Below are 13,256 nucleotides of genomic sequence, written 5' to 3' on the forward strand. Positions count from 1 at the left end.
GCCCTCAGATCCATTAGCCACTGAGCATTGCCATTATGGGTTGCGTCCTTCTCCCATATGCTCTTCCAGTATTGCTCCGTCTCCAGCCTATATATATATATATATATATATATATATATATATATATATATATCTCCCCATCACAAGTAAAGGGCCGATATTAAAGAATATAAATTTAGCCCAATAAAAAGTATTATAAATATTTAATTTTGAAATGTAATATAAAGCAACATAAAGTAGAATATTTTTATTAAATGCTCAAATGTGTGCTTAAGTACAGTGAATGACTTTTTACCTGCAGAGTAATAGCTTATAAACTATACTGCTGTAAGCATATAGTCAATATTGTAAACCCAACACTGCTGTGAGCATGTACCTTTCTTTGTCCCACCGAGCTCCATCAAGAAACAGTCCATTAATGTAAACACCATCTTCAGGTGCTGTTTGTATCTCGTCAAAAGGAAGGATCTGTAAGATAAAATCATAAAAAACAAACCACTAATTAGTAATGTCTAAGGGCTATGACAAGATCTTTACATGTGAAGAGAGATCCAAAAGTGTGAGTCTCCAGACCTCAAATTCAAAGCTCAGCAGGTCAATGGGGATGTGGTATTTCCTGGCATAGTTCTGCATGGCCCCAGTTAGAAAGGCCTGGGTGAAGAAGAAGCCAGACAGCCAGAACACATTGGGCTTGCTGGTGTTAAACCAAACCTACAGGCACACAAAATAAAGTGAAAATATAATGAGACTGAAAAGGTGCACAAAGCTTTGATATGCCGAGTTGAAACTGCTCATTCAAATCACTTTTGCTCACTAGTCTTACCTGCAAAAACTTGAGCCTTGACAGAAAGTCATTAATGTAACTGCCCAAGGGTTTGAGGCTGGGGTAAGAGCGCTTGGCCCATTTCTCTGGCACTTTTCCAACTACCAAACTGCCTGCAACTGCCTCCAGCTCTGCATCCATCACCACCAATCCCTTAATAGCCTTCAGCAAATTCTGCAGGCTGACACGAATCAAACTACACAACCTGAGAGAGCAAAGACAGCAGTTAAGTCATGAAAGAAAAATGGTTGCAATGGTTATATAGCTTAAAACAGGGTGGAGAGCTGTCTGTTCATACGTGTTGTAGCGCTCCATCTCTTGGACAAGGACCGTGTTCATGCTTTCTTCATAGAGCACAGGAAACTTCAAGAGAGCTGCTTCTGTGTCAAAGTTAGCTGGGAGCTTAGGGAAATAAGCAAATGTGGCAGTTATAAACACATAGTGAAGTGGACACAGAGCACAGACAACTCAACGTTTGTACAACGTTGAGATTTATAGATATACTGGTGCTATCTGGACAATAAAAAGTAAATGTACGTAATACGCTAGTAACAATATGTTAACATGCTCACAATACATCCATCTATCAACTTTCTTTACCACTTGGCCCCCATAACCATATGGCTGGAGAGTAGGACTTCCTTACACTGTCTCTGAGAGGGAGTTGGAATACCCAGAGGAAATGCAAAGCAGTAAACACAAAGCACATGTATGTTTAATAGGGATGTTATTTTTTTACAGTGCTGCGCAAATGTTTTGAGCCATCACTCATTTCTTTATTTTTTGCTTGGACAATGTGATATAGGTTCAGAAATTTACTGAAGTATGAAAACATACATAGAAATAAATGACATAAGCACGTAGTCTTTAGGAATAGTTCTCCAGGCTTCTTAAAGAACATTTCAGAGCTCCATTTTGGATGTTGGCTGCTTTGTGTTCTGTTACCAATGTTGACCTCTGAGTTCAGGCAGAGGCAATCCATGACTGATTGTGTTTTACTGTATGTTTTTCTATCCAAGTATGCTTTTAATGCACTGGCAAGGTGTGTGTGGGATCACTGTCATGCTGAAAAATGAGGCTGTTGCCAATCAGACATTGGTACTGCATGGTTGATCAAAATCAAAGCTTTTCTGCATTCATAATGCCACGAAATTTGACAAGATCCCCAACACTACTGACTGAAATGCAACCCCAACCCATGACAGAGCCTCCACTGTGTTTCTCAGATGGTTGCAGATGCTTACTCCTGTCTACTCATTTCCTCCATACATACTGGCCATACATATTGGTTTGAACCAATATGTATGGAGCCAGATGTATCTCTCTCAGGTGTGTGGTAGGGCTTTTCTTTAGGTCTGACACTTATTTTTTGACTTCCACTTGTCCAGTTTCCTCACATGTTTTAAGGACACACTGCACACTATGCCAAGTTGTGAAACAATTTGGCTAATCCCATATGGAAAAGATACATATAAATCTTATAAAGTTTGTGTCTGTCTTGTGTGAAACTTGTATGAAAAGCATACAAGAGTGAAAACAGATATAAGATCCCTAGAAAAATTATATAAATGAAACTTGTATGTTTTGGATACTTGCTAAAACAATCTATGAAAGTGGCCACTTTCATGAGTAAATCATATAAGCCTTATATTATTCACTATATGAAGTAGGCCACATCTGATGAAGTCTTTTCTATTTCTTTTCCACATGGGATAGCTCACTTGGAATCACCTTGTTGGTGCAAAAATATAATTTATGGCACTCAAACTCTGTTGACTTTGGCACTTTTTATAGATTCCACTAAAGTAATGGGAAATAAATCTGTGTTTTTGTGAAAGGGCCAAAGGACTCTTTGCTAAGTTGTCTGCTTTGTGTAGACACAACACTGGTCTATCCCTTGAGTTAGGTGTCTTTCTATGCTTGAATGAGTCATAGGTCAGTGTGGCTTAAAAAAAACAAAAAACATTCTTCTGAAAATGGTCAGGCTTAAGAACTGAACGAAAGATAACCGAAAAAGCAGTCAACATTCAAAGAAAAACTGACTTACTTTCCAAAAACCTGAAAAACTATTGCTGAAGACCAATTTTCAAAACATTTTGGCTCCTTGGGAGCAATTATAAAGAAACTAGGGGTGCTTCAAGACTTTTACACAGTATATAAACTAGTCATTAACCAAACTATTGGACTAATTACAGAGAATAAAAATAATTCTCTATCAAAAGGGAGGTTATCAACCTAAATTAATTCATCCAGGAGAAGCAGGAATATGTCCACCTGCACTGCAGTTACTGAAATCCACTGAAGATGTTGAAAAATTTGGCTTCAGTCAAAACAGAGGAGACAAAGTAAGACCAAAGTCGGTAAAATTGAAAGTAGTGTCTGGGAACTGAAAAATGTTATTTAAAACCCCCACCACCCCAAATATGTCAATTAACTTAGCCGATGCTGAGATGCTGTATTTCACAGAATGAGTGAAATCTTGATGTGTGATGGTGCTTAAGGGAACATTAAGTAATTGCCAAAGGTTAATAGGATTATTTTGCATAAAAACTTATGGAAATCCAACTGTTGGTATTTGAAATGTTTTTGTTTGGACCAACCATGCCATTGGCATGGCTAAAAACTCCTAAATGAAGAGGAAGTTTGATTAAGTTGTACCTTGGTGAGGATGTCATTCGCTATGTCGTACAGCATGTTGTCGCTCTCAGAATTGGTTCCGCCCTCGGAGCCTCCACCCTGGGTGAGTATCAGTGAATCAAACAGTAGTTTTGTCTGCTGCAAATCTTTGGAAATGTCTACATTTTCGTGCATCCCAAACACTTCTGGATGCTGGCTGAATGGAAGTTCCTAGAGTACAACAAAGACACTGCTGTCAGTAATATACCATAAAATTGAAAAAAATTAAAGATTATATGCAGTTATTTTATATAAATTATATATACTACTGCTTCTGGAGTGTCTGCACCTTGATAAACAGAATGTAATCCTGATAGCTAGATTTAGGTGGGGCACAGTAATCGCCACTAGGTGAGAAAGGATAGCGAAAAGTCTCAATGATGTCCTTGTTGTAGAAGTCAGCCAAGATAGTCATCAGGAGCCGCCTGTCCCAATCATCTGTCACACGGCCACCGTAATTGCACTCTCCAGTCAGATATGTTATGGCCTCCAAGGGCACCTTGTCATATTCATTTACAAACAGCTAAAGATAAAAAGAGAAATTAAATGAGTTTTTGATGTTTTTTCTGGGTAGAAACACAACAACTGAGTTTTTTGAGTAAATACCTGTAGCTGTCTGATGCTTATGCGCAGGTCAGACTCATTGAAGCCATACGGAATATTCCAGCCCAAAGGACCAAACTTTTTCCTCTCCTGAACGAGAGCATGGAAGAAGCACAGTCCATACAGGAGCTTCTCCCAGCTCTATTGAGGAAATCCATTTATTGTGTTACACACCTATAGAATTAATACATAATTATGCATTAAAACAAATCTAAATAGGTTTCCTCCTGACTCACCAGCTCTTTATTGGGACAGTTGCTGAAGAAGTTTGGATCAGAAATAGGATCTGACAAATAAGACTGGAGCAGGTTGAGACGGAGTCCTGTTGGGGGCTCATTTGTCATTTTCACTCCATTCTGCAGGATGGTCACTGGAAACTGATTGAATTGTTTTTTTACTATACTGAAGGCTCTTTCAGATGACAGTTATATCTATTTAGTCCTTAAAGTTGTTCATTTATTGGTTTTACCTTGGCTGAAGGGTAGCTTGTGAGCCAGAGGCGGAAGTCTTGGTGGCATGTTGCAAGACTAAAGTCCTCACAGATTTTCTCTAGCGTGGGCATCCAGGAAACAGCCAAGTGGCAATTTTGTAAACACACCCATGTCCCATCCTGCATGGCTGTGGATATCATTTTAGAAGCAATGGGCCCCTGTCCCTGACCCAGAGAGATAGACTGGAACTTGGCACCACCCATGTTCTTGTCACTGGCAAACTTCAGCAAGCCTGTGGAAGGATAGTTTAAGTTTTTCTAAAAGAGTTAGTTTTCCTAGTTTCAGGATTTGACACTAACTTTATGTGGCCCTTTGAAAATCAGTAAAACAGATCTATAGAACTTACTAGCCATGGGATCAGCACCTGTAGACAGCACAAACACGAGTGGGATGGCAGAGTTGGAGTCCAGGTAGCTCTTACTCAGGTCAAAGGGAGGTGGTTGGACAAATTTCTTCCCTAGTTTGCGTTTCACATATTTAGTCACAGCTGGCAGTATCTTATCAGGCCTGAGACAGCGAACGATGATCATCTTTTGCAGATCATTGAGCTTTTCACACCACGGAGCAGGCAAATCAATAGTGCATGGGTCTTTGCTGTCATAAATGGGCTTGAAGTCATCTGGATTTTTAATGAAAGCTTCTCTGCAAAATAAATAACAATCCACATTGGGTAAACAGTGATGATGATGATGAGGAGGAGGAGGAGGCCATTTTTATTTTAGTGATTAAAGCTTGTTACTTCAATCCTCGTAAACCAGGGAGTTCACTGGCTCTGCAGATTTCATCCCAGCTCTTGTCCTGTAGCCAGGTGGGGTCGGGATTAGCAGTGGTGTTCTGGAGGCCCACTCCCCCAGTCAGCAGGAACATAAAGTCAGTGTGTTTAATCTCCCCTTTTGCTCTTAGAAGAAAACATTGATAAAAAAAAAAAAATAGCATCAAATATAAAAGTAAACATCCACATAGATTTGCACTAAGCATGAGAGTAAGAGTCAAAATTGCTTGTAACTTTAACTTACAGTAGTAATTTGCAGCAGAGAAGGAAGGAGAAGAGGAGTTTGTCTTTCTCAAACAGAGAACGACATATGTTGCAGTACAAGTTATAGGTGAAGTGATCAATAAGAAACTGAAGCCTTCTTTCCAGAATCTTGGACTTGTTACTGATGAACAAAAGGCAAAATACACAAAGTTTCCAAATAACACAGACAAACTAAAAGCTATTAGTTCTGGCAGATGTGTCATAGTTCATTACTTCACCATACCACTAACCAGGTTTACTCCTCCTGGATCACTTACCTGTCTTGTATGGAGTTAATGTAGAGATTAACAAACCAACTGAGAGAGTACTGGTACATCGGGTCAATGTTGGTCAGATCAGTAATACTGAAGAACAGGATGGACGAGTGTTTTGCAATAGCTCTGTAACCCTCTCTGGACTCTGCAATCTTGATCTCTGTCTTCTCTGCAATCTTGGAAAGATGTAAACATTAGGTTAGACTACGAGACGATCAAATTAACTTAAAAGACATCAAATTCACAATTCGGCTTTGATTTTATGTGTAATTCACACCTGCTGTTTCTTGGTAATTGTGTTGGACATGATCTTTGCTGAGTCTAGAATCTGAATGGCACTCTCATCTTCCAGGATATTTCCCTCAGAGGACTGCAGTGTCTCTAGGATCTTGTCTTCAGTTTCCTTTAGCTGCCTCTTATTTTCAGCTGACTGCAGGATTAATGCATTTCTCTCCTCCTCCAGTTCTGGCCTGTGGAAATACAAGTAGATGACATGAGTAAAAGAGCTATAAAAAAACGTTTCAGTCAATAAAATAAGTAACCATTTTGCAGGTATTACCTCTCCTTGGCAACAACAATCCCGAGCAGCTGGTCCTCCAAGCCCTCAGGGGTTATCATGAAATTGAGCAGGGACACTTTGGTGGCCAGCTCTGGTAGGTAATGGGGGTTTCTGAGCTTTGTTGTGATGTAGAAGCGGAAATCATTGGAGTACTCAATCACACTCTCCCCGAGCCTGATGCAATCAACACCGCCTAAGAGAAACAAAAAAAAAAAAAAAAATTGGGAGCTAAGAACTGTCACTCTTTCTAAATTCAAAATTATTCTTTGGCATCCATTTTATACTTCTAGCACCTTGTTTGAAGGTTTGTTTGAGCAGCAATGGTTCCAGAGAAGGGTCCAGTTCTTCTCCTACATTTTCCAGCAGCAGTGGCGTTCCAAACTGAATACAGTTTTCTAAAGTTCTCATATAGTCCCCATCTGTTAGCTTTATTACACTCAGGCTGTTATCTTTCTCTGAATTCTTGACCCACTTGTTGGCTTGACCCTGAGGGTCAATCATTAAGGGCCTACAAGAACATTAACATTAGGTAATAAATGAAAAGGATCTTTTCACAAATATTTCAACATAAGTTTCACAAATTTCAGAAATACAAACTCACCATCTGCGTGAATTACTGACAATGACGCCGTTGTCAATAGAGAAAGTGTCACTGGGAAGCCCTGCAATGTTCCATGCCCTGATCTTAATGGGATCCCCCAGAGTTTTACTGAGTGAGAAGTCATTTGATGATGGAATGTTCTTAGACTAGAGATAGAGGGAGGTGCAAAGACAGATATTTATTTACTAAGGTAAGTGATATAGACATAGAAATACATATGTATGACAAAGATTCACAAAAATTAGAGGAGAGAAGGAAGAACTTGTACTTTGCACAGTTTGGTCCACAACTTGGTGCATTCTTGTCTGAAGCCAGCTGTGAAAGCCCCCAGATAAGCGATGACACCGGCAGAGATAAGAACATCTCCGGTCAAATTGTCATACGTGTTCTGCAGGTCGTCTGCTGCTTTAGACCATCTGAGTAAATAGTCACATTCAGTCACTGGTATGCAGTTATTCTTCAAATTGCAGGAAACAAGCAACAGAACAAGGCAATAAGGAGGCCAAGCAGGTCAGCTGGGCACAGTTGTCATAGAAACTTCATGTAACTATGATAAAAGCATAGCTATAAGATGTAAAAACACATTTTCATTTTGAAGCTACCCAAGTGACGCAGATAAACTTTTAAGTGGTTATAATTACAGGAAATTACTTGCCGTCTGGTGGTTTAACTGCTAATTTTTATTGGTTCTAACAGTTTTGAAAATGTAAATGCCAAGCTTGCTTTTGTGATACTTGGTCTTTCAAACTTGGTATTTAACTTTCATCTGCGCCAATTTTGGTGAAGGCTGGAAAAAGCTTCAGAAAGTTAAGTATAGCTTAAATTCTTGAAATATAGCTTGAACTCTGAATGATTCAAGGAATCCATTGCTACATCCTTAAACGAATCAGGCTAACAGTTAAAAATCTGCATGCATGGACATACTTCCAACTTCCACCCATTGGTGGTGCTATAGTACTTCAGACGTGAGTCTTAATTAGAGAAATTGGCAAACTGCTCCCAGTCAGTGAACAAAATTTTCAAGTGTTTTACTCTACAGTCCAATGAATAATAATAAAACGAAGAGGAAGAAGAAGACCTATAAGTAAACGCATAAACAAGTCTCCTCAGCTTCACTGCTTGGCACTGAAATATTTATAAGTGTCTTCATGACCTGGTCTTCTCTCCACCCAGACCACCGATGAGTTTTTCCGCCCTCTCCAGCTTCCTGGCGCACAAATCCACCTGAAATTCCAGCTGGGCTTTCTCCTCTGTCTTCTCTTGAAATGTTTTCTGAAGAGCTGCTAAGCGATCTTCAACTTCTTTCAACTCAGCCCTCTTCTGGTCCAGAAGGGCCATGGTAGCTGCCAGGGACTCCTGTGCCACTCCAAGATTGGCCTTCTTAGGAGCCACAACCTGAAACCAAAGACGAAATCAAGCAATGTGTGAAAAAGTAAGTGTGCAGGTACGATTACAAGTGGTTTGAATATCCAAAGACACTGCACCTTTGCCACCCTGTCATACACTTCCATTGCTTGGATCCATTTGCACAGGCCTTCCGCTGCAGAGGACGCCTTTGCCACTATACTGGGGTTAAAGTCGGGATTAGTCATGTACTCACTTCGGATTTTTTGCATCACATGGACCTGCAACCCAAAGACAGACGAGTAAGTTAGGGGTAAGTGCAAGTTGAACGTTTTTTAACTGTGACATAATTTTGACACTCACAGGAATGTTGTCCTTGTCGTATACTCTAAGATCTCGTAAAAAATTCATATCACCCAGCAACTTCTTGCTTGGACCCCAGAAGTCAAAAACCTAGATAATAAAGAAAACATGTCACTCACTGTGTTTATGCCCTATTTTCTAACAGAATGAAGAACTATATCATTCGAATGAGGTTTAGCTGTGTTTTAAAAGACTAAAAATAAGTACCAGACTTTAATCATTTCACATGATTTAAGTTTTTTTTTTTTAATTTTTGTTCTCAGTCTAACCTTTTTTCCAGTCCCAGCTGGATCAGCTATCTTATCTGGCTTTATCTCCTTCATCACACACACAGCTGCCATCACCAGCTTCACCCCTGAAGGTGGATTTTTCATAGACTTCACAATTGTGACATCAGAGGGCTGAAAAGAAATGGACAGCTTGACTTGCTCAGTTATCTAACCGCAATGATATGTAATGAAAAAAAGATATTTTGCTGAAGGGCGCTCACCTTCAAAGTGTCCAAGGCAGATAGAGCAGCCTCCAGGGCAGGGATAGCTTCAGCTAAGTCACTCTCACACTCATCCTTCAAAGCCTGGGCCTCATTGGCTTTTATGGTTGCTGCCTCCTCATCAACCCGCACAACTTTGCTCTTGGCTTCCACCTCCACAGACTCCACCTCGATAACCTGAAAATTAATACATGTTTACATTTAGTACGGATGTATGTATGTTCTGATACATATGTACTCTGGGGAGGATAGTGATGTGGATCGATTGTGTGAAATGTATTCACCTTCATCATTTTGGTGTTCTCTATCTTTGCCTGTTCCAGTTTAGGCTGTAGGTCTACAAGTTCCTTCTTCATCTCACCCACCTATGGAAATATATTGCTCAAATAAACTACTGCATAGGAATAATACAAGAAATAGAGAATAGACAAAACAGCTCCAGTGAAAATAGTATTTCATATACCTGAGATTCAGCAAAGGCTAGCTTATCCAGGCCATTGGTGTACCTCTGTTTTGCTTTCATGACAGTGTCTCTTTTCTGAGTTAGCAGTTGTCGAAAAGCTGCAATTAGTTCCAGGTAGGATGTGGGTGTCACATAATTATGGCGACCAAGCTCAGAAAGGAATCTGCAAGTGAAAAAAGCATAATTAAAGGATTAGAAATGTACTTTACCTTTCATTATGAAAAGTATGAATAAAGCTCTCATACCTCTGTGAAAGCTCTTTGGCAGAGGTGTGGAATGTCTTGCAGATAGGTATGACCTCCTGCCTCTCATTTTCATTCATTTGTAGTGACTCCAGGAAGGAGTTGGCTACTCGCTCAAGAGCTTCCTCAGGCCATGGCTGTCAAAGTACAGAGAGGAAAGCGATACTAAGGGCAGGATCAAAGACGGCATACAAAGACAAGAGTGAAGACACAGAACAGGGTCTGCTAATGAAATTACATGTCCTATTTTCTTTCTTTGGTTTTATTTCCAGATCCAAGAGCACAGCTGACTCTTAACAGATACCTACATAGTTTTCAGTGATTCAGACATTTTTATATGTAGTATATTACAATGCACGCATGTTATAGTGCCCTACCTGATACCAGTCAATGGTACAGCAGTTAATAAGAGCTGGAAACTGGCGCAGGCGATTTCGAAAGGCATCTCCAATAGGACTGAATGCCACAACAATGTGCAGGTTCTCTTTACAGCGTGCCACAAAAAAGGCAAACAGAGTCAAAGGGCTCAGCTCCAAGTTCTTATTACCAGCTTGGGCAATGGGACGTACTGCCTGGGGAAAAACAGATGAAATGAGAATTTTATTGCATACAATTTCATAAGGTATGTATATAAGATTATAGGCTTATAATATCCTACCTCTATGATTTCTTGTTTCTCATCTATGGCAAAAATATTGGGAACCTCTCCTGTATTCAAGACACTGTCCACGTCTTCTAGAAAAGCTTCATCTTTGATCTGAGCATCAGTTATCAAGAACACTGTCTTCTGTCCTTTCACCCCAGCATTTTTTAGCAACATCTTTATTTGAAAGGAAAGCAGTGAGACAGAGTACAGCAGCTAGGACTGCTAAAAAAGCCACAGAATCGAATGAGAATAATATGACCAAAACACACTTGTATTAAACAGAAGTAACAGAAGCCTTTATAGCTTACCTTGAGGTCATCTCTCCACTCAGTCATGCCGTAGCTCTTGGAGATCTCTGGCTGAAACATGGTCATATGGGCCATGAATGTGGCCAGACGGGTGATGGATTGGCGTCCACTTCCTCCCACTCCCACAAGGAGGGCATTTCCTCCTGGCTGCTTTAAAACACGACTGACGCGGGACAAGTGCTCCAGGACATAGCTAGATAAGATTTTATTTTCAGTTAAACAAGTTTAAACACAAATTACAAGTTACAGATAAAAACATCTTATTCATTTACTGCACAAAAGTCAAGTCAACTTGTAAAGTTATTCCTAAAGAAAGAAAGAAAATCTATAAAAACTATATCCTCTTTGAAAGCTGTTTACCGGAAGATGACAAGGTTCATCCGATTCTTATGCATCTGGTTGTATTCTTCAAGACAGGACTTTACCACCACGGCAAAGTTTTCAACTGAGGGCACCTCAGCGTACAAACGCTCATCATCCTCCAGGTCAGGGTTCATGTAGTCACCAAACAGAAGATTTCGCATGTCTTCTTCAACCAGCTAGAAATTCACAAATTTAAATGCCACAGATTCAAGCACATCAAGATCTAATTCTGCAAGCACATCTTCTTTGCTGTATTGTTTAATTTTAAAAGTAGTAAAGCACATGAAATAGTAAGGATAAGGGACTATCATCTCACTTTGCTGCCTTGTTTCAGGTGATCAAAGACCTGGTGAAAGGATTCCTTAAAGTGATCTTTCACAATGCTGCTCATCAGCGTGTAGAGCCACACTCGATCGTCATCGTCTACCAAACGGTCATAATAGACACGGAAGACCTCATGGACAAAAAGCCGTATCATAGTGCGTTTGCTCTCCAGAGATCCCTTCTTAATCAGCAGGCAACCTTGGATAACACGTGAAAAGTCCCGCAGGTTGAAGGTATAGTGAGACTTGGCTGGAGTTGGAAGCAGGTTCTCCATGGCTTTCTTATAGACCTATGGAAAATAAAAAACGTAAACATAAAGATGATTTAGATCCAGCTTTCTGGTTTTTGTGTTCCCAATGTCTATTTTTACAGCACTCACTTCCATTGTAGCTGTCACTATTTGGTTGCCAACAGTGAAATATTCAGGTGGGAACTGATTGTTTTTAAGATAGAAGGACACAATGTTGGAGAAAATGTGAACCATGGTGTCATCGCTGAAGGGATTAATGCTAAAAATGTTGAAATGCCGCAAGAAGCGTGAAGTCACAGCATTCCTTCCGCCGCCAGGGGGGCCCATAGCTGAGATGATCTGGAGATCAACAAGAGTGATCTTGGAGGTATCCTTCAGGTCATACCTGCAAGAGTAGATGAGGTCTGTTTGTTTGAAGAACAGCGCTCTAATCTAGTGAATTCAGTCCTGTTCATATATTTATATTCCTCTCGTTTGAATATGAATTTGTCCTGTAATAGTAGGTGGTTCATACCAGTTTCCGTGGTCTATGTACTGTCGAAGAAGCTCTACAGGAGGCTGCGCTCCAAACTGTTCCAGTGCAGGCATGTTCATGTCATCTACAAAGATGATACACTTTTTTCCCATGGGGGGTCCAAACACACCCTTCCTTCTCTTATCTAACCTGGACATGATGATATTCTACATGATGAAATAAACAGAATAAATACAATTTAAATAACTATAACCTCTTATTTGTTTAGAAACAAACAAACACCTCACATAATATATGAACACTAAAGCTGTTTCTCTACAGGGACATTATTTCACATACAGTGCTTAACAAATTTATTAGACCACCAATGGTTAATTTAGCAGTATGTACAACTTCTTTGATCAAAATCAGATTTTTAAGGCTAACATTAATAATCACTGAAGCACATTATTATTTTGGAATTAAGATGGCAAATTACAGTTATTTACTTGCATTCCTGAACAGAAAAAAAATAAATAAATTTATTGGTTGAAAGTTATGCTTTTGACCAGTGCATCAGCTCAAATTTGGGTATAAAATGTTTCTTGTTCCTTTTATGTAAGTTTTAGGCAGATTTTCAAAAAAAATATTTGTTAATATTTATTTTCTTGTTTGTATGAGAGGTAGTCTAATACATTTGTTAAGAACTGTATGTCTCATGTCTCTCACACTGACCTGAGTTTGGTTTGAACTTGTGCGGGCTGAAAAGTTGATGAAGAAGGGTAGGTACTGGTCTTTGTCCAGATTATTCATGAGTTTTTCCTTCACATACACAGATTTTCCAGTTCCAGTAGGACCCACAAACAGGGAAGGACTTAAAGGCAAAACAAAACATATATTTTTAAATGTATTATGTTTGATTAAATGTATATAAATTCAGGCTATGCACTATTACCATAGTACTAA

General features: G+C 39.5%; 1 protein-coding gene across 1 annotated transcript in view; it reads right to left on the bottom strand.

The window, feature by feature from the left end:
- dnah12 (dynein, axonemal, heavy chain 12) overlaps nucleotides 1–13,256 on the bottom strand; it is a 30,919-nt gene that overhangs the window by 4,333 nt on the left and 13,330 nt on the right. Inside the window, exons 39-72 of the mRNA XM_085144539.1 lie at nucleotides 13,026–13,164; nucleotides 12,351–12,517; nucleotides 11,966–12,221; nucleotides 11,579–11,875; nucleotides 11,260–11,438; nucleotides 10,900–11,092; nucleotides 10,604–10,765; nucleotides 10,323–10,517; nucleotides 9,949–10,082; nucleotides 9,704–9,866; nucleotides 9,525–9,605; nucleotides 9,241–9,417; nucleotides 9,020–9,151; nucleotides 8,751–8,840; nucleotides 8,528–8,668; nucleotides 8,197–8,438; nucleotides 7,312–7,459; nucleotides 7,044–7,189; nucleotides 6,736–6,950; nucleotides 6,443–6,635; nucleotides 6,161–6,353; nucleotides 5,887–6,059; nucleotides 5,610–5,750; nucleotides 5,333–5,491; nucleotides 4,940–5,235; nucleotides 4,572–4,825; nucleotides 4,339–4,479; nucleotides 4,106–4,243; nucleotides 3,789–4,022; nucleotides 3,482–3,670; nucleotides 1,122–1,225; nucleotides 824–1,028; nucleotides 574–711; nucleotides 377–468 (exon numbers count right to left, since the gene is read on the bottom strand). Of these exons, the coding sequence (XP_085000665.1) occupies nucleotides 377–468; nucleotides 574–711; nucleotides 824–1,028; nucleotides 1,122–1,225; nucleotides 3,482–3,670; nucleotides 3,789–4,022; nucleotides 4,106–4,243; nucleotides 4,339–4,479; nucleotides 4,572–4,825; nucleotides 4,940–5,235; nucleotides 5,333–5,491; nucleotides 5,610–5,750; nucleotides 5,887–6,059; nucleotides 6,161–6,353; nucleotides 6,443–6,635; nucleotides 6,736–6,950; nucleotides 7,044–7,189; nucleotides 7,312–7,459; nucleotides 8,197–8,438; nucleotides 8,528–8,668; nucleotides 8,751–8,840; nucleotides 9,020–9,151; nucleotides 9,241–9,417; nucleotides 9,525–9,605; nucleotides 9,704–9,866; nucleotides 9,949–10,082; nucleotides 10,323–10,517; nucleotides 10,604–10,765; nucleotides 10,900–11,092; nucleotides 11,260–11,438; nucleotides 11,579–11,875; nucleotides 11,966–12,221; nucleotides 12,351–12,517; nucleotides 13,026–13,164 (5,907 nt within the window). The remainder of the gene's footprint in view (nucleotides 1–376; nucleotides 469–573; nucleotides 712–823; nucleotides 1,029–1,121; nucleotides 1,226–3,481; nucleotides 3,671–3,788; nucleotides 4,023–4,105; nucleotides 4,244–4,338; nucleotides 4,480–4,571; nucleotides 4,826–4,939; nucleotides 5,236–5,332; nucleotides 5,492–5,609; nucleotides 5,751–5,886; nucleotides 6,060–6,160; nucleotides 6,354–6,442; nucleotides 6,636–6,735; nucleotides 6,951–7,043; nucleotides 7,190–7,311; nucleotides 7,460–8,196; nucleotides 8,439–8,527; nucleotides 8,669–8,750; nucleotides 8,841–9,019; nucleotides 9,152–9,240; nucleotides 9,418–9,524; nucleotides 9,606–9,703; nucleotides 9,867–9,948; nucleotides 10,083–10,322; nucleotides 10,518–10,603; nucleotides 10,766–10,899; nucleotides 11,093–11,259; nucleotides 11,439–11,578; nucleotides 11,876–11,965; nucleotides 12,222–12,350; nucleotides 12,518–13,025; nucleotides 13,165–13,256) is intronic.

This window comes from Neolamprologus multifasciatus, chromosome 20 (genome assembly GCF_963576455.1).
Source record: "Neolamprologus multifasciatus chromosome 20, fNeoMul1.2, whole genome shotgun sequence".
NCBI classification, from domain to species: domain Eukaryota; kingdom Metazoa; phylum Chordata; class Actinopteri; order Cichliformes; family Cichlidae; genus Neolamprologus; species Neolamprologus multifasciatus.